The 23,939-nt window shown below is 29.7% G+C and overlaps 1 protein-coding gene across 1 annotated transcript; it reads left to right on the top strand.

The window, feature by feature from the left end:
- Positions 1-583: 583 nt before the first annotated feature.
- On the top strand, positions 584-18,197 carry LOC106687802 (protein takeout). Its single transcript, XM_014431897.3, has 6 exons — positions 584-717; positions 8,637-8,729; positions 14,060-14,207; positions 15,469-15,596; positions 16,464-16,613; positions 17,765-18,197. Exons 1-6 carry the CDS (start codon positions 663-665, stop codon positions 17,911-17,913), a joined length of 723 nt encoding a protein of 240 aa, XP_014287383.1. The 5' UTR covers positions 584-662; the 3' UTR covers positions 17,914-18,197.
- Positions 18,198-23,939: the final 5,742 nt, after the last annotated feature.

The raw sequence follows: 23,939 nt of genomic DNA, 5'->3' as shown, positions 1-23,939 counted from the left end.
TATTTATTTAGTGGTTTAATATTCGAAGGTAATTATGTACTTTCATTCCGGGAATTAATTAGGATTCATACTTCGCATTCTTTATTTTATGATTTTACATAAACTAAAACTGCTGACGTTTCGTACGATCCGTTCATCTTCAGGAGCATTCATACCTTCTTTTGTTTTTCTTTGTCATTTTAGTGTGATATCAGCTTGAAGTTTTGTCATTTAATTTAGAAAAACTATCAACACTAAAATGTTGACCATTGTATTCTTTGTCATGTACTGAAGGGCCCTGAAGATAAGCCGTCCAAAACAAGGGAACGATGTCTTTTTGATTTAAAATTAATAAAATCTTTTTTTTTTTTTTTAAGCATTTTTGTTACTTCATTGCCTCTCCTAAACGAGATTTCCATGATCTTCTCTCAATAAAAATTTTGAATAATTAAACTTTTCCAATCCAATTTCGTAAAGTGTCAAATAAAAATGGCCTTTTAATTGCTGACTCTATAATGCGAATAATACCTGTTATGGTTCTTTCCTTATTCCTCCCAAAAACAAAAAGGAAAGATGCCCCAACTAATCACCCTCCACTCGAGGAAGACTTCCTACCCTTGAAACGGGAGAGTGGGGATACCTATAATAATATCTTGCTCCCTCAGGATCCTTCAGCTGCAGACATGTTTCGTCTTCTGATCTTGCTTTGTGCCTGTGCCACAGCCTTCGGTGCTTTGCGTGAGTACACCAATAGCACACTGATTCAGTTGTTAGTACATGGGTATTTTATGTCTGTTCTAGGTATTATATTCACCATAGACAAAACAAGTATTAATCATTTAGTACACATCTAAATTCACATCTCTAGAGTACCTGAAAGAAGTATTAGGAGAAATATTTTTGATTACTATAAATATTATTTCCCGAGTGTTTAAAACTAGAAATCGGTGAGATAGTTCCTTTGTTTGAAATTTTTTAAAAAACTTTGAAAGCAAGAACATTTCCTGTTCGTTTCGAAACTTTTTATTATTATTTCTCAAAATTTATAGCTCTCGTTAATCCGAAATTAAAGGTTTTAAATCTACCAAAAGACACCTTCATGTCCTTCGTTTTTCCGGGAGAAGATAATTAATATTATCTACTAATATTAATTTTAATATTAGAAGAATAAATTCATTTCACACGTTGCAACAAAGCAACATTGGATGGTTGGAGCTACTAAGAGTTATTAGAAAAAAAGAAATGATCACTAGCAAAAAAGTGGCCAACTCTTACTCTTAACTCTCAAGTTATCAACCGGGCCCAAAAATTCAAAATTCTACATTAAGTTAAAACATTGCTATAAACGAATATATTGTTTATATATAATCTTTTAAATTTCTTGAGACTTGTTATTATTGTTTAAATAAAATCAATTATATCTAAATTAAAGTCAAAACATTCTTTATTTTCTTAAAAGTCATGGCCAATTCGGGTATCCTCAACGACAATCTTATAATTTACACTCACATTAAATATTTAAAAAACTTTTTGCAATCTATTATGCCCACGTCACTAGTTTCAGTAAAAATTACTCCATGAGATAATAAAACACTTGGCAGTCATATTAATTTATTAATAATCTATCCTTGGCTTAAGTATAATCACTATGTCATTAATATTAAAATTTTAATTATAATCAATTTAACTCTTTAACACCTTTCTATCATAACAATATGTGTATTTATTATTGAATCTATTATTTTTTTTTAGCCATATTTTGTCATACTGAAGTGGTTAAATGAATGAAGTTTTAAAAAACATTGAGTGATTATAGCAGAAAAAATTAAAACAAAAAATAATCTACACAGAAAAATATATAATATATGCGTAACGATTTTTGTTAATACAAATTGTATTGAGGGAAGTTGCATGGGTTATTTTATGGTTTGCATTATTTTTGAGTAGCGACGGTAATTGTTGATAATTCTCACAGCTAAATTTTGAATTCTTTCCCGTTTTTTATAATTACTAGAATAAACTAGCAAAACGGGTTTGATCAAGAGATGAGGGAGATTCATAAGTATATATTTTTTTCGGTAGATTCAAGATTTTTCACAATAATCATATAATTATTGTGAAATAACTTAAGATATGCTTCTTCTTGAAAATATATTTTAGTGACTTTATTGCTCTTTTCATAACATGTATTATGAAAGAATTTTTTTTTTTTTTTTTTAATTATTTATTTATTGTAATTTACAACTGTACAATATAATACAATAGGTAAATATGCAGTATGTTTCATATACACTTGAAAATCTTGGGAAGGAACCACCCATTGGTGGTACTTCAAACATTAATTTAAACTAGAAGGTCCCGTGGCCATCTTCTTTTCAGACGTCTCGGAGGATTATCAGGGATTGTTAAGGATGAAAGATTATAAGACGCATATCTGTTTTGGGTCAAATCTGCAACGAATGGGATGTTAAGGTCTTTATGAATGAGTTTATTTGTGACGTAATAAGGAGCATCAAGGATTTTACGTAAGATTTTGGATTGTAACGATTGTATGCGGGAAGAATTTGATGGTTTGGTGGAGCCCCAGAGCTCAATTCCATATGTCCAAATTGGTCTGATTATTGTAGTGTATACTAATTTTTTGTAATAAATGGGAAGTTTAGAGCGTTTGTCAAGTAAGTGTTGTAGCAATCGGAATCTACGAGCAGTTTCTTGTCGTTTCAGTCTTGTGTGTGGATTCCAAGTAAGTCTCTTGTCAAGATGGAGTCCTAAGTATCGAATCTGTTCAACAGGCATGAAAGAATTAATGTGATTATTTGTATCATGATGTTTAATTTTGTTATTATTCCAAGATTAAGATTAAACCAATAATTAATTTTACCACATAACAAGTTATACTTAAGATTTTGTCCAGCTTGCCAGCTGATTGCTAACAGGGCTTATAATACAGGCCATGTAATGTCAGGAAATAACAAAGTACAGCGCTCCATTTTATGACTTTTTTCTCATAATTATTATAATATAATGAAAATGATCTTTTTGTTTCAAAATCGTTAGAATATGGCCCTAAAGGTCTAATTGTAGGGAATTTATGAATTAAGATAAAAAAGTTAAATAAACAACACCAGAGTTCGTAGCATAACTGTGGTTAGTGGCCATACTATAGCGCAATATACAATACAAGAGCTGAATGAATAAGAGGATAGCGCGAGGCGATAGAAGAATCCAAAGGCTGCTGCGTAATAGTTTTATGAATTACAATTAAGAACAGAGAGACCACCCATAACTGTATAGTTTACCCTAAAAATATATATCTATTTAGAATAACAACAAGTTTATTTTATTTTTAATTAGGGATTTTTTCAGTAGTATTTGCAATAAATTAATTTTTTTTTTAAATTCAGATCTGGCGACACCCCAAGGTTCAACGCCACAAGGCATTTTGCATTAGTTGTCTCGGCGTTATTTACGCTTATCTTTCATATCGGAAAGCCTGGTGACAAGGGTTCAATAATTCTATGGAGAAGTTAATTAATTTCAATTTCAGACATTTTTCAATTTTACTTAACTCAATAAAAAGTATAATGATTTCATTGTTAATATGACTATTGACTAAATATAGCTTTCTCGCTGCTGAAGCTTTTTTCCCATGTAGGAAATTTATTTCCTCAGGATCTTTTAAGACCAGGATAAAATTGTCACTCCCATTTTACATCTTAGACATCAAGAAACAATTCTGGCTTGTCTACAGTAAAATTCGGTATAATGGACTTGTCAGGTATTGTGTGGGTTGGTATCTAGTAGATCTTATGCAGATTCCATCAGATTCAGTTTGCTATTTTAGCTCTTACGCAATTTACTGTGTACATTCATATTTTGAAAACGGTAGTACGATTTGACAAAAATTTGGAAGGAAGTTGGGGAATAGAAGCTATACTGACCTACGGACTTGGCTAATGTTGTTGAATATTTATATAAATAGAATTAGTATCTTTGCTTCAATTAGGGCACTTGTTATAAAATGTATATTTAATATTCTTTATATTACTGTTGATATTCAATGGGAAATAAATAGTCCCTCCACAGTTATAAAATGATTTTATCACTAACCCACAATCCTCCTCCCCTTCCAAAAAAAAAAAAATAATAAATGAAGTTTTAATCAGATGAACATTATAAATCATGCTTTTTTAATATGAAAGCTCAGTTAAGAAAGTTTAATGTTCTTTTTATATATATTTTTTTTTAACACTTCAAAATAGTTGTATTAATTTATTCAATAGCCCTGAATTAATCGTCTAGTCAACTTCTTAATTATCTTGGAGGCCTTTTAATGATTTTATATCAGATATAGTCATAGAAAATTATATTGAAACTTACGAAGGTAGAAGTGGACAAATAATTCCTTCAGACGACAGTTCAATTCAAATTGGCAGTCAATTCGCGACAGAACCTTGACCTGGACATTCCGCATTGAGTTCTTTCATTGACAATCGTTATGGCCCTGTTTTTTAGCCAATTACTTTTTTCTTCTTCTTTATGACGGAAGTTGTGTTATTTACTATAATTAAGAGTTTATTTTAATAATTCACAGTCTAAATATTCATTAATAATTGGTCTTATACTTCAAACTTATAAATACGTAAAACTTGGGTTTCGGCTGGAAATTATTTCTTTGGAATTACGTAGATGAAAAATATTCGTAGAGGAGTAATGATGTTTTTCTTATTGATTTACCTCCATTGTAGCCCAGAGACCTACAGGGGGCTTGGCTTAGTAAGTAAAATCACAAGCAAAATGTGAGATGCTAGAAAAAAAAAAATTAAAAAATGGAAAATTAAAAAATCTTAATGTACAAAAGAAAAGAGAAACAAAAGATATTAACTAAAAACAAAAATAAAATCCCCTAGTGTAAGTTTCAAATATGCAATGACAATAAAATGGTGCTATTTAAAATATAACTAACTAAAAATACAATGTATACAAATTTCTTTAAGTGGAAATTAGGAGTTATAGGAAAATAAATTACAGGTAATTACTATATTTCGTAATTAACAAAATATAAAAAAAAAAGTTTTTATGAAATACTGAAAATTTCTTGGGAAACTGGAAGCAAATTGAAACGTTTTGAAAAATAGTGAAATATTCAAATAATATTTGGTTATTCAGTAATAAAATAAAAAGCAAACAAAGATCCAGATAAATATAAAAATGAGCCTATGAGAAAGTTAGTTTTCTTATTTTAAGGAGATTAATTAAAAATATAAAAATCTAGTTCGGTGGGAGCATCTAACAACTTTGACTTAGCACCCCTCCCCCTAATTAGGGTTGAAAATCTTCTTTATTAATTCCAAAACTTATATTGCTATATTAGTCATTAAGGCAATACTTACCGTTTCTAATTTTCCGATGAACTTTTTAAATGAGAAATTCGATCAAATCCAATTTAAATAGCTTTCATAAAATTATTTTTAACATCAAGCCAAATGGTAAAAAAAAAATCTGTAAAAGTACGCCAGAAATATAAAAAATATACCAGTTTAATAAAATTTACATTCTGCATTAATGAATACTAAATTGTCATGGAATCAATATTGAACATACTAAGATTGATTTTATAGAATTATATATCTACAATAAAAATTAAAGGTACTTTGGACGAAGATTTAAAAAAAAATAAATTTAAGCTCTATCAGAATAAAATATGAATAAATTACAGATAATCATTATTTTTTTAAGTTTACAAAATATATATATAAAAAAAAAATTATGAAAATACTAGAAAATTCTTGCTGAACCAAAAGTGAATTGAAATGTTTTGAAAAATAGTGATATATTCAATGAATATGAGAAAGTTCGCTGAATATTTTTCCTCGTACCTTCTTAAGTTAGCTATCAAATCCTTTTATAGTTCATATTTACCTTTTTTTTTATTAGTTTTAACAATGTGAGATAGTTGATTATTTCAAACAAACAAAATTAAAAGTACTTTAGAAGAAGATTTTTTAAAAGAATCCACATTTAAGCACTGTCAAAATATTTCAATGAGTATAGAATCTATCTGATATGAAAGATCACGTAATTTTACATTTATACACCGAGTTAAATTAAAATCGTTAGCACCATAGTTGAAAAAATCGAAAAATGGTAAAAATCAAATCAATAAAATGGCACCTCCGGTAAGTCGAAAAAGTTTCCGTCACGTTCCACGTTCCATACCCGTCCTAAATATGAAATTTAATTTTCGTAGGACATTTCGTTTTTGAGCAAGCCTGATCACACACACTCAAAACGTGTATTTCCGTCGAAAACTTGAATTTTTGCACTATCACAATACATTCCTTCAGTATATATGTTATACGTAGGTAAGATAAGGTAAAAACATCATTCTCAGTATTTTGATAACCTGGCTCTGAAACATTGATTAAATTTTCAAATTGCTGCCTCACGTCATCAAAACATAGTTTATTTTTTTATAAATCTTTTTTTCTCAGCGAAATAAATACTAGGCTTATTAAAATGCTACGAACTAAATCTTCAAGTTCATTCAAATTAAAGAACTTACTGGAGCAATTGGAATCAAGTTGAACTTCATCAAAACTGATAAATACGTAAAAAAAAAACAAAAAAAAAACTACTTAGCTTTCCACATATGGTAAAGATGAATTTGCAAGAATTTGATAATAATTTTTTCCTTTTATTTCTTGATAAATGGGCTGATTATGTTTCACCACAGAGAGATAAGACAAATTTTATTACTATTTTTGGTGCTTTCAGGAAACACGTGTAAGCAAGGACGAGATACTTAATGCTCTATGAGACAGCAACATTTTATTTTTATTGACTAACTAAAACCGTGACTGGCTCTTTAATGAATTTTTAGCACAAGAGTTGATTGGAATCAAGAAGCATAAAATATTTAACAAAATAATTGAACATAAAGGAGACGACAAAAATGATGGATATAAATCAACATAAATAAATAATTATAGAGGGTGTGTCCATATGTTTCACTTAGTAGAGACCCAGCGCAGGCCAATATTTTTATTGTAATACAATTTTTAATAGTATTACAGAGCCCTGATACAAAACACCCAGCCCATCATGTGCCTAGGCAGCATTTCGCCAACCTCAGCCCATACATACATATATGAGTATACATAGTCCATTTGGAACGTTGGGTAAATGGAAGATATGTAAATTCGTATCTTTCCAAAAAATACCCTAACACTTTATTTCTACTTCAAAAAATTCAATTATTACTTTTTAAATGTTAATTACTTATAATCACAATAAATTATTGTATATGAAACTTGAAAATCGAGCATAATCTCTTATATTATTGTACATAAATACAAAAAATATAAGAGGTGATGGATTGGTTTGCTATAAGAGCTTCAGCCTCCTGGGATTGCTGGCAAAAATATTAGCCATCTCTTCTGCGGTGGTGGCCTTCTTTGATTTATTTTCCAAAACCATTCTGAAATTATTGAAATGGCAAACTGTAAGTTATAAAGAATGAAATGTAAAAAAAGTTCTTTTTTATTTGTTTCCCCTATATGACGAATAATGTTGCTCATTCAATGTTACCTATTTTTACCGAAGAATCGACGTATCCGAAGTGTGGTTGTGATTTTCTGATCTGTGAAGATGTCAACTCCAGCCATGGCTTCCCTCTACATACACCCATGCAGCCCATAAAACATATTTGAGCAAATAATTGTAAAAACTATTTTCTACCACAAAACTCTTAGTAATCAGCAAATTAATTTAATAAAGTAACGAATTGGATATTTTATTTCGTTTTCACCTATAACTCCCGAACAGTGAATCCAGGCGAACAAGTTATATTTTATTTAAATAAAATAAAAAAATTAAATTCTGCCTCGATTATGTACTATGACTTAAAGATTCGATTAAATAATATAGTCATAAACCACCTGCTCCGGTTGTCCCTTGGACACTAATAGCAGGCCTGAAGTGCTATAAGGTCCATATGCAAACCAGATTTTTTGGTTTATAACTGGAGTACTTCAACGAATTATTAAATGATTCAATGCTTTCAAACTCTCAACAAAATTCCCTTCATCTATTATAAATTATCGTCATCATAATTTATTCATCTCTCCAGTATTCGATCATTGCATAATTGGTTCCAAATTGACCAGTGCAGTTACGATCTATGCATCCTCCAATAGGATCGGCACAATAATCCCAAAACACTCTTTTATTATTTCTTATTTGTGGATACAATAAATAATTAAATTAAATAATAAACGATTCTGTAATATTATCCTAAGTTTTTTCAAATTAATTTCTAATGAATATGGTAGTTTTTAAATTATATTAACCTAATATAAAAACTTTAACAGATTTATACCAAATAAAAAATTCATTTAAACATGGGTAAAAAAAATTCGGCATGACATTATCTTAAGAAAACTAGTTATTCCTTTAGAAATATATTTAATAAAAATGTTATTTGGATTTAGATTTATTAAGATAATATACAAAGAAAAATATTTGGTTTTAATAACAATATTCACACAAATTAATCATCATATCGTATAGATATAATAATTTCTATATTAAATTTAATTTATAAAAGTTAACACTTATATACATTATAGATCATAGAGATCTCTCTTCTGTTACAGCAAAGGGGTGGAAGGCTTGCAGTAAGTCAGACAGCAAATACTCAGAATGTCTATCCAAGGAGATGTTTAATGCTGTGAAGAGTCTAGAGCATGGTAAGTATTATACTGAAATAGAATGCTACTAAATATTTCTATTATTATAAATACACAATAATAATTTACAAATATCGATTATACAAAAGCAATAATAATATTGAACCCTATTTATTTTTTGGATAAATCCAAATGGTTTTCGAGAATTACTCATATAAATTAACGACTATCGAACATAATATAGGTCATGGCAAAAATATTTAGAAACCTGAAAAAGCCCACAGAAAAAATTAAGATAGTCTAAATGGTTAAAAGCACAGAAAGAAAACGACAAAAAATATTTTTTTTTTTATTACAAAGGTTTTTGAAAAAATGGTTCATTAAAATTTTATTGAAATAAAATGAACGCTAAAAATAATTAATAACAGACTCCTCCTTACTATATTCATATCATACTAACACTGCAAAAGCATACGATTAGAAGTTATATCTACTTCGCATAAATACATTTTTTTGAACAAATGAAATTCGACCTCTAAACATCACTCAGTTTATGTCAAAAATAAATTTTCCCCACCCAAATAAATATATTTTCCAGAAAAAATTGACTTATCGACTTGAGATGCTCACATAATAGTGGATATATTGATTTTTAATAGGATGGTCATTCATATTTTTTAAAGTGTTTTGAAACGTATAATACCAAAACCAACGATGTTTGATGAGGAACTTTCAAATTATTGGAAATCACAAATGGAGTACGAAGATAGAAATTCATCTCAACTCTGAGGTCAATGTAATTAGACGCCAAGTACATCCATGCGGAAGAGGAGTACCAACTTCTTCTATAAGACCAACCTAGTAATTCTGACAGATTGCGGTTCTGAAAAGTCATTGTGCAAGGTTATAATTGTTTAATTGATATCTTTCTTTTTCTTAAAACAAAAAATATTTCCTTTAAAAATCTTCAGTATCAACTGTAAGGCTGTTAACATGACAAATTATTCTTTACAGAGAAGTAAAATAAGACTTCTGGTCAGTCTTTCGTGAAGAAATGAAGATGGTGTAACCGATTTTCAGAGTTCTTTCATATACAGCGAGAATGTTTTAGTCTGTAATCAAAGACGTTCCAGGTATTCATACGCATTAACTACAAAAAAGGCCAACACTATTTAGTTCACTTAAAACAACAGTCATTATACAGTCATCATATCCGATCGATATTTATTTTCCGGAGGTCTGGGAAATAAATCTTGAAGTTCCACTCCAGGGGCCGGTATGTTTTCAGCGGAAGATATTTCATTATCTTATTAGAACCAATAGTTATAGTTTATAAAATCAAAAAGAAATTAGGTAAACAAAAATACAAAATTTAGTGGCACAAAATAGATACATATTTTAGATTACAGCTTTTGTAATTAATTTTGGTAATACAATTTTGAGATCTAAGTACTATAAGTGAATAGAAGTAAATTAAAGTTATTCACAAATATGTGACCATCTTTTTATAAGCGCCCCAACTTTTATGTTCGAAATAAATTACTATTACATTTCGCATTTTTTTCTACCACATTTTTCAAATTGATTAAAATAACATGCTATAACTCAGACTTTTAATGTTTATAATATAATATTGCTTTATGAATTATTAACTTATTCTATACCGTTTAGTATTATAACTATTCTATACGATTTTCATAGAAATAAGCTACCATTCCTTTATTGAAGGTTTTTATTATTTTTCAAATTATAACTTATCGTTAGAGACATCTTTACTTATTCTGTTGAGCGACATTTTAGATGCTATTTAAATTTGTTGATTATAATCGGAATAGGTTGACAATATTAAAATTATTTCTATTTAGGCTTCCATCCAATTTTTTCTAGATAGTTTATTTAAATTTGATTGGAATTATTTATTTAATAATCGCATAATGTTCTGCGTCTTGGGATTACGTCACCTGACGGACAGAATGTGACCAATGAGATGGAGGAATGCAAGCTGAACGAACGGGTATGATTATTTGCAAATGGTTGTTCGCGCGCCATCAACAGTTATTTCACTCTTTATATTCAAAATAGTTGCATAGGAATTTCCTCCTTGTCTTCCCTGTTCAATTTGAAATCGTTATTTGAGGCTTTATTAGTGGCACATCTGACAAATAAACACGGCAACAGAAAAGAATCAGCTATCACTATTCAAATTCAACAGATCCGTTATATATAGGAGGTTCATCAGACCCTCTCAATGATACCATAACATTACATTAACGTCGGGATGCTGTATCCATATCGAAGTTCAACTTGATCGGACAATCAGACGCAACTGGACCCATCATACCCCCTCCCCCTCCCTTGGGTGATTTCCAAGAAACTTTATTGTCCTCAAAACTTATACAATAAAAATGGATCCACTTATTTTGTTCTCTGTTTATATAGAACAGGTATTGATGGTTAGTATTTTTTTCCTGATTTGAAAGTATTCTCCAAAATAAAAAGCCACAGAAATATGTTTAGTAATGGTAATAATAATCCTTATTCCAATCCAATCCTGCTAAGGGTCGTCAATGATCTCAATCGGTAGCCAAACTTTCCACTGCCGTCCGATAGATTCACCTCCCTCATCACCAATCTTTTTCACGAGTTCCTGGGACGCCCTTACTTCCGAGTACTCTATGGGTACTCTAGTGATGTTTGCTTAGTTATCTACAGGTGACCAACCTATTCTAACCATGGTTGGGGGTTAAGTTTTATTTTGTGGGACCGCCACTTAATGAAAAAGTCAACGCTACAAGGCCGGATTTGACAGCCCGCAGAACTCTTCAGGTTTATGTACTGCAGTGTTGAAAAGGCAATGATCCGCCGGTCTTTTCTATTTTATTCATTCGAGTATAATCTCTCTAAGATGATACAGTGACTGACATTGGACCGTTTCTTGTTCTCAGCTTATTCCTTGTTAAGTTGAGCGAAAACCTAACCTAAAAGATTTTTCCTTTTCTGGATGAATTGCAGTTGGCTTTGGGTATCGTCTCTGAACCCTTTCTTAGAGATTGTGAAAAAGAAAAACTCCATTTCCACTTTTATTTTTCAAGTCCTCAAACGGGAATATATGATAATGTTTTAAGTTTAAATAAAACTATTACTGATACCACTTATAGCTAAGGTCATACTAACCCAGACGACTAACAAAACAACTCGGAAGATTTGGATGAATCAGCTGGCATAGACCTTGACATGGAGAGTAGGATATTACTATAACAGTTAAAACCAGTTTCTGTATCAGACAGACTGTTTCCCTTTCGTAGCCGTACGAGATATAAATCTGTATCATCTTGTTTTTTTGCGATAATATCTTTACTTGTCATGTTCTTAATGATCTAAATTTTGTATACCTTATATCCTTATACAATTTATATCAAATCTAAAGAAAATTGTTCAAAAAATCTTCAACTGCTGCATACTAGAATAAATTGTTATAAATTAATTTAAGTGATAACATATGAATGGAATGATTATATATCTTTAAAAATTATATTTTCAAACAAGTTACTTTTTAATGAAATACTAACGTAAATTTAGAATATATTATTGTGAATCAAAATTTGGATGTTTAAATATTATTTAGTAGTTTAATTATATAACAAAGAAAAATGAGTTTTGATATAAAAATAAAGTATTTGAACTTAATTTTCTCAAAAGTTAGATTTCTGAGTCCAGTTAATACTTTATCGAGAGTCCGAAGTAGTCTAATTTTATTCACAATTTCCAATTTCATTTAGACTTACGAGGTATCACTGTTTGAGTGACGATAAGGATAAGAGATATGTAACGAGGCAAAGTATTGCCTTAATTTTATACACCCTTTAACATAAAATTTTGAATTTTATGTTGTCAACGCGAATACATGGCTTAAGGTACCTGAGTATAACCAACCAAGTTTCGCGAACGGTCTGTGTGTGCATGTGTATTGTTAATATTGCAAAAAACGAAATTTTGCAAGAAAACTGAAATTATTTATTTAAGATAAGTATGACTAAGAGGTTACAGAAACGTTTAAGTTAAAATCGATTGATCAGAAGTTTCACTTTGTACAACCGATTTTACACCTTTTTTTTTTTTTACCAATTTCCAAGAATTTTGATTAAACTCGTTATATCAATGTTGTATTAAATGGTTTTCAGTTTCATCAAGCTCTTATCTAGTTTCACTAAGCTCAATGAAATAATCCGCACAATTTTCAAAATAGTCTCCTCTAATGTTGCTTTAATTTTGGTTACTTGAAATAATTAACTATTGGGGAGCTGATTGCAGTGCGCGTTGGGGCGAGGGTCCCTGAGTGCTTTGTTCATAAGGTTGTGGGTTCAATTACCACCTGGGTCAGTCAATATTTATTTGGCGGCGGCCTCGAAAAATGAATCTTGACATTCTCACTCTGGGGGTAATAAAATAAATAAATAAAAAATAATTAGCTATTCCTCATTTTCAGTATAAATTTTAGTGTACTAGTATAAATGGATAAATATAAACTTTAATAGAATTTGATATCCAACTGAAGGAGAAATATTTTCCGTGGTTAAAAAAAAAATTCAGAAAAAAAAAATAATAATATAGATGCATGGTATTACACTTAACTATTTTGCGAATAATCTGTGATACATTTATTGTTTCAAAAAAATAAAAAAAAAAAAAAAAAAAAAAAAGGGCATAATAGTAGTAATATGAAAGTAAAACAATATTATGTTTGAAAGTCTAAGATTTATAAAAAATTAATATCAAGCAATTAAACTGTGGCTTTAAATTAAAATTAATATCAAGCAGAAGGTATTAGAGAGTGGCGAAGACACTCAAATAAATTGAATTCATGAGAGAATGTTAAATGATCTAATAGCTGAGCATATTGGAGCTAAGGTCCCAGGGTTGTTGATTCAGAAGATAGACATTTTAATTCCTACCTGGTCCATGGTCAGTTATACTTACTTTGTGGCAGCCCCGAGAAATGAATCTTGGAACTCCCTCTCTGAAAATATGCAAGTTCTCAATATAGTAACTTAATAAAAAAGACATTGTTACTGCATTTCCATGGTTGTTACGATAATAGTTTTATTTTCACTTAACTATCTATGAATCGTTTATTTCTTAAACCCACACAAAATCAGTTCAAATCACATGATTTTCAGAAATAAGCTACTCATATGAAAATATAAATATGAAAAAAAAAAAAAAAAAAAAAGGTTGCTTAGTGAAAGTTGTGTAAAGAACAGACTACCAAAAATTTTGTCTATACTTTCTATAAAATAACATTCTTTCTATAATATGTATTTTATTGGTTTATGGCATTACTTGGTAGTGAACTTTTAATTTGAAACTAATTAATATATTTATAAATGCAGGAAACAAGAAGTTAGGAGTACTCCCTCTGGACCCATTGAGAATAACTAAGATGCAAATCAGTAAGGGCAATGGACCTGTGGCCATTGAGTTGCTCTTGACAGATTTAGATATACATGGAATTACAGATAGTAAAATTAAAAATGTCAAGTAATTATTTTAATTGATTATTTAAAATTGATTTACATTTTAATTTTTGTAATCATTACCTGGTTGTTTAATTTTTACTAATGATATAGGTTGTTTATACATTAAACATTAAAAAATAAGTACACTAATCAAATTTCAATAAATGAAAAATCCCTGAATCATGAATAGCTCCTGTTAAAATAGTTTGAATACTAAAGATTAATTATTTACTTATTTTATTTTATTTTTTTTTTGGACATCTCAAGGTAACATTTTTTTATCCAAAACATAGATTTAAACAAAAAGAATTTCAGATTTTTGACATGCAGTTTTTAAATGCAATGGTTTTCTAGTTTCTAGTATAAAAAATATAAAATTTATATTAAATTACATAGACTATTGAATCACTAAATCTAACTAACAGGAGGATGACTGTAGTCACAACTATAATGGGGATAAAAACTGCTTCTCATACTCCACAGCTGATAAAGTTTTATTAGTTTTACCCTATAATTATTTAGAGTTCATATTTCTCTTGTGACTTGAAGGCATAAATTATTTCCTCCAAAATAACTTTAAAGTTATTATTATATATATACTTGCTTATTCTATCTAATCAATGTTAAGCAATGTCGAGTGTGGTAGTGCTTGGATGTGAGCCTTGAATGTGGGTTTACTCCTAACAGAAAGCCACACATCTCCCCTTTTCCTCACTCATAGGCAAAGTAAGACCCACCAGCTTACTGGAAACCACACACACTGATCAGGCATAGGAGTGAGTACCCTACCACTTATAACTTAATTGGAAATCTCATTGTGATCTCTCAAAATGTCGAACTGCCTTCTGAAGGTTTGGTTCATGGGCGGTCTGCTTTAGTGAAAAAACATAGGTACTCATATGCCTGCTGGCCTCAACAGCCATAATCTATGGATCTAAACAGATTTGTGAGTGCCCTTGAACCTAAGTCAGGCCATGGGAAATCATTGAAATGATTATGGAGCCATAAATAGTCTGGTCTGCACCATCAACCATAGGTTACTCCATCTAGGCTATCTTTGCTCATGAAAGTAGTGTCTGTAAGAAAAAACATAGTATGTCCATGTCTTCATAGACTATGAGATCAAATGAATATATATATATATATATATATATATATAAGACACAAATATTTCTTAAGATAAATTTTGCATAATTGAAGAATTCATTTTATTGAACGTAGTCTGTATACAAACATCTGTGTGTATTGGTATGCATTAATTACTGATCTGTTATATACAATAGGAATGACTGGAAGACAATGGAAATTGAAATTCTGATTCCAAGACTGGAAATATTATCCAATTATAAAATAGATGGCAAAGTCCTTGTTCTACCCATTGTTGGTCACGGGAAAGCTAATATGACTTATGGTAAGTTTTATAATTATACATTTTCATTAATTATAAGTTTTGATTTCCTTTTTATAATTTATTAGTTTATATCACATATCAGTTTATATGTTAAATATTTTGTTGCTCTCTCTCCAACCACAATTTGTCTGAAATGTAAATCTATAATATTAGATTTATATTTAATATAATTTAAAAATACATTTATATATTCATGAATCACTTATATTTCATTAAGTATGTAATGTTTATAGAAATGTCAGAAAATTCACAAAGTATATGGTGTACACATAATTGGTAAGGCTCCTTGAACCTTTTGAATGAACATATATACATTCACACCATAAGTAAGCAAGTTCCATGTCCAAGATTTTCAGTTAATTACAAATACAAGATACGGTATGAACATTTTATTTTGCCATTTGGGAGCCTTAATGTTTTGAAATGCACTCATTTTATTCCTGGTCTCTGGATCCATTATCCAATATACTAATTTACAACTTCTGGCAATGGAATTTAAATGACCTATTTTTCCTGAATTATCTCTATTTTTCAAGATTCCTACAGAATGCCCTTAGTCTTTTCAAAAATCAAACAACATTTATACATAAAAAATCAAGGAAAAAAATACAAGAATTTTAGTTGCTTAATTAATACAAATAGATGTTAAAAGGCTGGGATAAAAACCCAAACTCAACAGAAATTATACTTAAAATTGTTTCTAAGAGTAATATATTAAATATATTGCCAATAACTTTACGAAACATTATGCTTGGGATTCTGTTCAGGAAAGGTTAATTCAATAATGCATATTATTTTATTTGTATTGCTAATTGATTGGAATATTTTATGTTATCTAGCCAACTTAAGATTACTTCTTTCTTACAGATCAACTATCAATTAAAGCAATTTGCAATTGGAAAGAAGTAGAGAAAGATAATACTAAATATATCAATATGGAATCTCTCACCATACCATTTGAAGCAAAGAGATTGTATATGGATTTTGAAAATCTTTTCAATGGAGATGAGGCTTTAGGTAACATTTTATATATGCCAATAATTAAAATACTCTCTTTCTTTGTCACTCATGTATACTATTTTAATATTTATTTATGATTAATCAATGTCCTACATTAAAGATTATATAAAGATTTAATTAGTTAATGAAGTAGGAATTATTTTTTGTCTATTACTAAGTATTCTAACCAGAATGGAAAAGTGAAAAGATTTTTAAGTTAAATAAATGTTTACCCCCAAATACCAATTTTGAACTACCATCCCTCCTTTAGTGTGCCAAAGTGTTCATTAAAAGCACTCGTCAGCATGGTCTAAGGTTTTATCGCTTATTCCGTACTATAAAAAGATATATAGGATTATAATTCATCCATTATTCTTATTCAGCATAATATAATAATGTAAAATAAAATATGTTGGGTTCTCATTCTTCATAAATGTAAAAACAAAGTAATAATGTATTTGAGAAAGATATAAGAAGGCAAAGAAAACCGATCACATAAAGATTAATATGCATCCACATTTTTCACATATTAAAATAAATCATGACTATTATGAAATTTTATGAAATAAAATAGAGAAAGCGATTTTGAATCAAGCCACTAGAATAAAGGAAGAACATAAAACATAAATATTGTTAGAGTACGGATAAGTTGCTTTTCCTGTTTATGAAAAATGGCCTGTAAATCTCTAAGCCAGTTTTGTATAGTAAAACAGAAGACATTTAGTCTGGGAAAAATAGAATGACTTCATGAATATTCCATGTAAAGAATTTCCATTTACCTATTCTTTACAATTTAAGCTTTGAATCAATGAATGGTTTATAAACTGTCTCAATTGTTTTATGACTATATGAGTTTTGTTCTTGATATATTTATTCCCATAGTAAGACATTAAATATTTGTTGAGCTTTAAGGAAAAAGTAACCCACATACCTGTTGTGTTAACTGCATAAATTTCAGTTTAAGTTTAATTATTCTATACCTTTGAGTTTGGCAAGTAACTAATCATGAGGAAAGTGGGGTTTTAGTGGAAACAATAATGTTTTGCTTAAGTTTATTTACTTTTTTTTTTATTCTTGATTTATAAGACTTTTAATCAAATAATTATAATTTAATGATCATATTACCAATACCATCTTTTCTAAGAAATGTTTTTTTTTATGCATTCTAGCTAAAAACATGAACAATTTCCTGAATGAAAACTGGGATGCAATTCTGAATGAATTGAGGAAGCCAATCTCAGAAGGTCTGTCGGTAGTGTTGATAAATTTCTCTAACCAAATTTTGAACAAAATACCATTCAGTGATATCAATAAGTGAGTCTATTCACCACGTAACATTGACTCCTTTCACTAATGTAAATATAGATTAGCAGCTGCACTCTAGGGTCAATAATGGGCTACTAACATGATTGGCCTTTATGAAATGTAATTTAAAGGATAGATCAATTTAACAAAAAATGTATTCTTTTTGTTTTAATTGCTTGTTATCCATTATGCTTCTCAAAAAATGCAATCAAATTGTGATATTGCTGTGATAGTGTTTTAGTTTCTTTAATGTTCAGTACATTATGAAAAGTATGTTAATAAAAAATTTAAAATTGATTTTCAATTTTCCTTCAACCCTTTCCTTTAAGAAATTAGTCATTCCTGGTATTTTTTTATTTAATATTTCTTCCTCTGAATTCAAACAGGAAAAAGCTCACTACATTTAGCTTAGTTTCAATTATAACTACAATAATAAATGGATAACAATAATCACTGAAAAAATACATGTACTTATTTAAATTGGGTTTATAAATATTTTATATTTATACATTATAGAAGTAGCTCAAGTTTATTGCTGATAGAATCGCATGATTAAACACATTAGGGTATTGTTCAAAAAGATATTACCTGGAGTCATCCGTAGACCCACTCACACCAATGGAAGTGCAAGAGTTCAGGACAGAGCCAGAACTGTTATTTATTTACAAATAGAAACTGGAGAAAATATTAAACAAAATCATGAAATTACATTGTTATGAGTTTAGGAGCATATGTAACCAATAACTTATTTTTTTTGTCAAATATCAGGACACAGGTAAAGATTTCTATTAGCACTCATAAGTATAACTGATTTTGTTTTTTTGCCAAAATAAATCACCAAATGTTGATTTCTCGTTATTTGGAAAACAATATTTTTTTCATTAATAAATTAAACATCTGATGCCATGTGTCAGAAATGGTTCTATACATACTTTTCAAGAACATTGTATAGTTTAGGTAAATAATTGAATTTTTAAACAGAAAATAAAGGTGAAAATGGATTTATAGGTATAAAAAAAAATGGACTGGGCAACACGAATACTGGCACCATAGTTGAGTAAAAATATGTTTCCATTAAAAACTAGGATATAAATCTCTCTACTCTCAAACTAATTATTTACGAAATTAGCTCAATTTATCAATTAAATTTTACTTATGTGCATATTAAAGCTATTAGTAATACCTGAGATGTTATTAGCTAAAAACCTAAACATTTATATTATCCATTTTGGAAAATTAGCCTTATTAGGCTTATGTACATCCAGGGAGCAGTAAACTCGTTACCATCACCTTTTTTACTTAAGAATGGACTAACTGAAATTAGTCTACACTTACTTCTACATTAATTAATAATTTTACTGGACTTGGTTTCCATAAAATGGGGACTAGCGAAGAATCTTGATGTAATATTTTGGAAAATTTGTTTAATTGTGAATTTAAGGGTGCTCATTACTAATTACAACTTCATCAATCAAAGTTTGTTTTTCCCATTTTACTCATAAGTTGTTTTTTTTTTGTTTTTTTTATTTCTTTCATAACAAGTAACCATGCATTGTTAGAATACCTTCCATAATATTAAACTAAACAAGATAATTTACCTAAATGTTTTATGTCAAGACTCTTTTCCTGGTCCTTAATAGGCTGGAATACATCAAGTCTCATAATTTCTACAATAATCAAAGGTGTTCTAATAATTCCTGGTTGTCAAGTTTTGAACAAAAATAACTGACCAGGAGATATGAATCAATTTGATTATTTTGTCCCTCTTCTTCCATCTCTATTTTGCTACCTACAATTAGATTTTTTTTGGCTCACCCTAATATTATATAAACTTGCTAAAAACATAAATAAACAAACTACTAACTGATTCTTGAGCAGGAGGAGAAGCACATGTATAAACAGACATTTATTCCAATATTGACGCCAAACTTTCGCTGGCCAGCACGATTTTCACTGTAAAAAATGTAATCAACTTCGTCATTTGTTGCCTTTACATTGTTTTTTATAAATCTTAAGAACACAACTATTTTTATATTTATACTTTTCTATTACCCTCTTCCTGGTCATTTTTGACATACGGAGGAAAGGGGAAGTTACCTAGAGGTTACCACCCTATTCTAACTGAAATTGGTAGATTTATTTATTGATAGATATTACAATCTGCCACACAGTTGTGGGCAATCTATTCTAACTATAGTGGAATGGTTAAGTTTCCATTACGTGGAACTGCCACGAAATAAATTTGCCTAAGGGCAACTTGAATACAATAAAAAATTAATTTTTATATTATACTTCAACAGTTACCTCTGTTGATTTCACCTCGAAAATCTTAAAGTTGAATGTTTAGGTCTATATTTTGTTACTAATTGCGGGAAAAAAATTTATTCCATGTTGTTTCAAAGCAAAATGTGTCAGTATTCGATTCAAAGTGACCACTTGAAAATAATGAAACAACTAAACTTATTCCGATGTGCAAGAAAAATTTAGTACAGTTTAATAACTGTACACCTGTCCTTCCGTGGAAAATTAGAGAAAATGAAAATGTGCCTTTCTCTATGATGAAACTACATATTTATGGAGGTTTCAAAACAAATTGTTCTTACTAGCCTTAAGTATGATGTGTATGAGCCAGCACATTTTTAATAAAGTATTTTTCTCTCTGAGACTCTAATGATTAGATAGTACATATCTACATAACGTACGGAACATTATCCTTGAACCTATTGAATTTCCATTTTCAGCAATTTGAAGTTTTTATATGTGGTGAGAGAATGAGTTGCTTAACATGGGGGTTATGAATTATTAATGATGCAGGAAAACGTAAGATATTTTTATGGTAAATAACTTAACATAAATCAGTAATCTTTATTAAAAATAATAATAATAATAAAAATATAATTTTGAAACATGATAAAAAATTCAATTCAAATGCACCAGTTGATTTATATTGCCTTAGAGGATTTAATCCTATCGTAGCAGCATCAGTAAAAAAAATAAGAAAATCAGCACTCTTCTTTGAAATTCTCGAAATCTCACACAAGACAAACTACTATCTGACAATGTCATTTTTACACCAAGTCCCAGAACCCCGTTACCTATGCGAACCCTGACTTCTATGATCGATAGCATTATTAATGAACCAAGCAGTGTCCAATATCAACCAATAAAACAATCTGTTGAAAAACGGTATGAAGTCCTCCACTCCCGCCCTTCATGGTAGGTAGCCTTACTTATCTGACTTTTCAAACAGACAATTATAGTGAGTAGGTTAGTCGATGTACGACATATCACAATCTCACAAGAGGAGATCATAACACAAAAAAGGCAATCCTTCCACGCCGGACCCGCCCCGCTAATACCCCCGGGGAGCGACTGTCCTTTATCACTTTTGAAATATTAGCTTAAAACGATAAGAGGAAACTTTAAGATAGTTAAATCAAAAATATTTAAAAAGCGCCTTTATAGGGTTGGTAATATTCGTAGGTTTCTAGTTTTAGTACACCAATCATCCGCTACTGTCGTATTATGATCAAATACCACGGTTATTGCGGCATTTTCCTTCTTAGTCATATTAAAAATAAAATTAGTTCAGTTATTCCGTGTTATAAATAGATTAAAGTGTAAATAGTTAAATATAAACGTAGAAGTCGAATGATTGACCTAAAATTCAACTGTAAATCTATGCTCTACATTGAAACTGACGCAGCGAGATCAACTATATAATGTACAATATAACAATGTATTTATAAAATAATAATTTAACTTTTTTCTAGGGCCGGATTAACAACATAGCAGAAGAGCAAATGTTAGGAGCCTGCCTTTTCGGAGACCCCGCTTCTAGAGTTGAAAATATTTAGCTTGTAAAATTTTGTAAATGCGCAGAATACTCTTAACAGATATTTTTTACTTGATGAAATTTTTTTTTTTATAAAAATATAAAACAATAAACAGAAAATCTTATTCCAAAATGTTGTACTTTTTAGTTATTATTTGTAGATTTTTAGGGGGTGTAAATATGTTTGAGTGAATTTATACCTCTGGTCTTGAACTTATGGTGACAGCTAAATTTTGAGTACTGCAAGCGCATTCATTTCTTTCAGTCCAAAGTCTTTAGAATTATAGTCAATACTTCGTATTACGTTTCAAACAAAACTTTATAACACGTTAATACGGCTTTAATCGTTTCAAAATATAATATCATACATATTTAATTATATTTCACAAATAATTATTTTATTTTAACGATTATACGAGAAAACATTAAATCTTGACATTTGTTATGTTTAATTATGTTTGTTAAAAAAATTTCGCACATTGGTCACAAACTTAGGCCTCATATTATTGGTTAATTGTAACTATCATTTTGGAATGAATCACTTCAAGGAATATTCAATTAGAATAAATTTACATTCAATATAATGGATGTAATTACTTATCATAAAAGGTTGTTCTTATATATCCGCTTTCATAAGAGATACCTTCTAAGAATATCCCATCAATTACCTTCTTTTGATACAGATTATCGGTTTTTATGTAGATGAAATACAGGAAGGGTGAGCGATCTTATAGAATAGTATCCCAGGCTTCAATGCCATTCCGCGAATAGAATAAGAGATAATTTGTTAAATTTTAATTATTAAATTGTGGGATTAACTCTTAAGCCATCGTGGTAACCTGCGAAAGAAAACGGCCATATTCAAAACACATTAAGTAAACATAATTAGTTATTTCTGTAATTTAAAAAGTCTATCCTCAAATGACGTTATTAGAATATTACTTCGTTCTATATCATTTTACTTCTTTCAACAACTGGTAATAATGGTTTTACCAATACCAAGTTTTATAAGATGGAATGGTTTTGACTTTCTGGCTAAGTAACGCTACCACGGAAAGGAGGGATTGGCGGGTTTCACGCCGTTTTCCAATTTCTGGCACTTTCTCGCTATTTATAATATTTATCTGTTTCACAAATTCCTGATATGTAATGCCAGATTTTTGGCACGAAAATCAAGAAAATCATTTTGAGCACCTTATGTAATTATCCGATTAGTTTCAAATTTTAATGGTATCAAAATATCGTATGACCCAAATCGGATACTTCTTGAATTTGAAATATATCTGTAATGAATGCTAGTAGCCTTTAATGATAGCGATTATAAACACCGGCTTGTTGAGTGCATTGAATTTTATGACTTTTTTAACAATAACTTCTAAATAAACTAACCTTTTTTAAACAATATGTAAACAGACGTTTTAAAAAGTAAAGGGTAACAATCTATATAAATGTATAAAATTTATTGGCAGGAATGTATATGTACAACTGTTAAAGTTGTATATTTGTATCCTCAATCACTCGTAAAATTCGACCTCGAATAACGAATCTCTTAAGAATTCTTAATACCGAAAAAGTAATGTGAGAAAAATAATATTTTCGAAAACAAGTTAATTGTCCGTAAACAAGTTATATGCCAATTTTTTTTTCCTCCTAACGTTTCTCACAGATGAATTTCAAAAAGAGAGAATTATTATATTATACTTGTATTTAATATTGTACATAGGCGAGTGAGCGCGCAACCTCAAGAAATTAATCCTATATTTTAGATTTTGTTTAACATCTACACTTAAGTTAAAGTACACCGGATGGAGAACTGATGACCCTTCCATGTGAACCTTAGTCCCCATTTGATTGATGATTCGCCAATCGCATTGTGTTTTCACCAAGAAACTACCCATAGGTTTGTCCCATGCATCCAGCTGTTTTATGGAAAGAAATATAAGTCCTCATGCATCTTCTAATCCTAAACAGCCATAATCGGAGGATCTAGACAGATATGTCACTGCCATTGCAGGGTGTGTCAGTGAGTAAGCGCTGGAACCCTCAGGGTGCACCCGGCTTCTATAAAGTGGGTACCCTCTATTGGAAAGAAACGGTTGGGCAAGTAGATAATTTGTCCACGACTTATTTTTAGAACCGTTGTTCAAGAAACGGTACTTACTTTCAAAGTACTGCAGGGGTTCAGTACTTTCATCGCATGTGGT

This window comes from Halyomorpha halys, unplaced genomic scaffold (genome assembly GCF_000696795.3).
Source record: "Halyomorpha halys isolate HHAL.00 unplaced genomic scaffold, Hhal_1.1 Scaffold1014.1, whole genome shotgun sequence".
In the NCBI taxonomy this organism is placed as follows: Eukaryota; Metazoa; Arthropoda; class Insecta; order Hemiptera; family Pentatomidae; genus Halyomorpha; species Halyomorpha halys.
Note: the sequence above shows the minus strand (reverse complement) of the source record. Positions and strands in the feature narration are given on the sequence as shown.

What these genes read in the sequence shown, in the direction of transcription:
- LOC106687802 (XM_014431897.3), top strand. Translation starts at nt 663, where the DNA reads ATGTTTCGTCTTCTGATCTTGCTTTGTGCCTGTGCCACAGCCTTCGGT. An exon ending in CACAGCCTTCGGTGCTTTGC is followed by an intron (nt 718 to 8,636) that starts GTGAGTACACCA and finishes CTTCTGTTACAG; the next exon opens with CAAAGGGGTGGAAGGCTTGC. An exon ending in CAATGGAGATGAGGCTTTAG is followed by an intron (nt 16,614 to 17,764) that starts GTAACATTTTAT and finishes TATGCATTCTAG; the next exon opens with CTAAAAACATGAACAATTTC.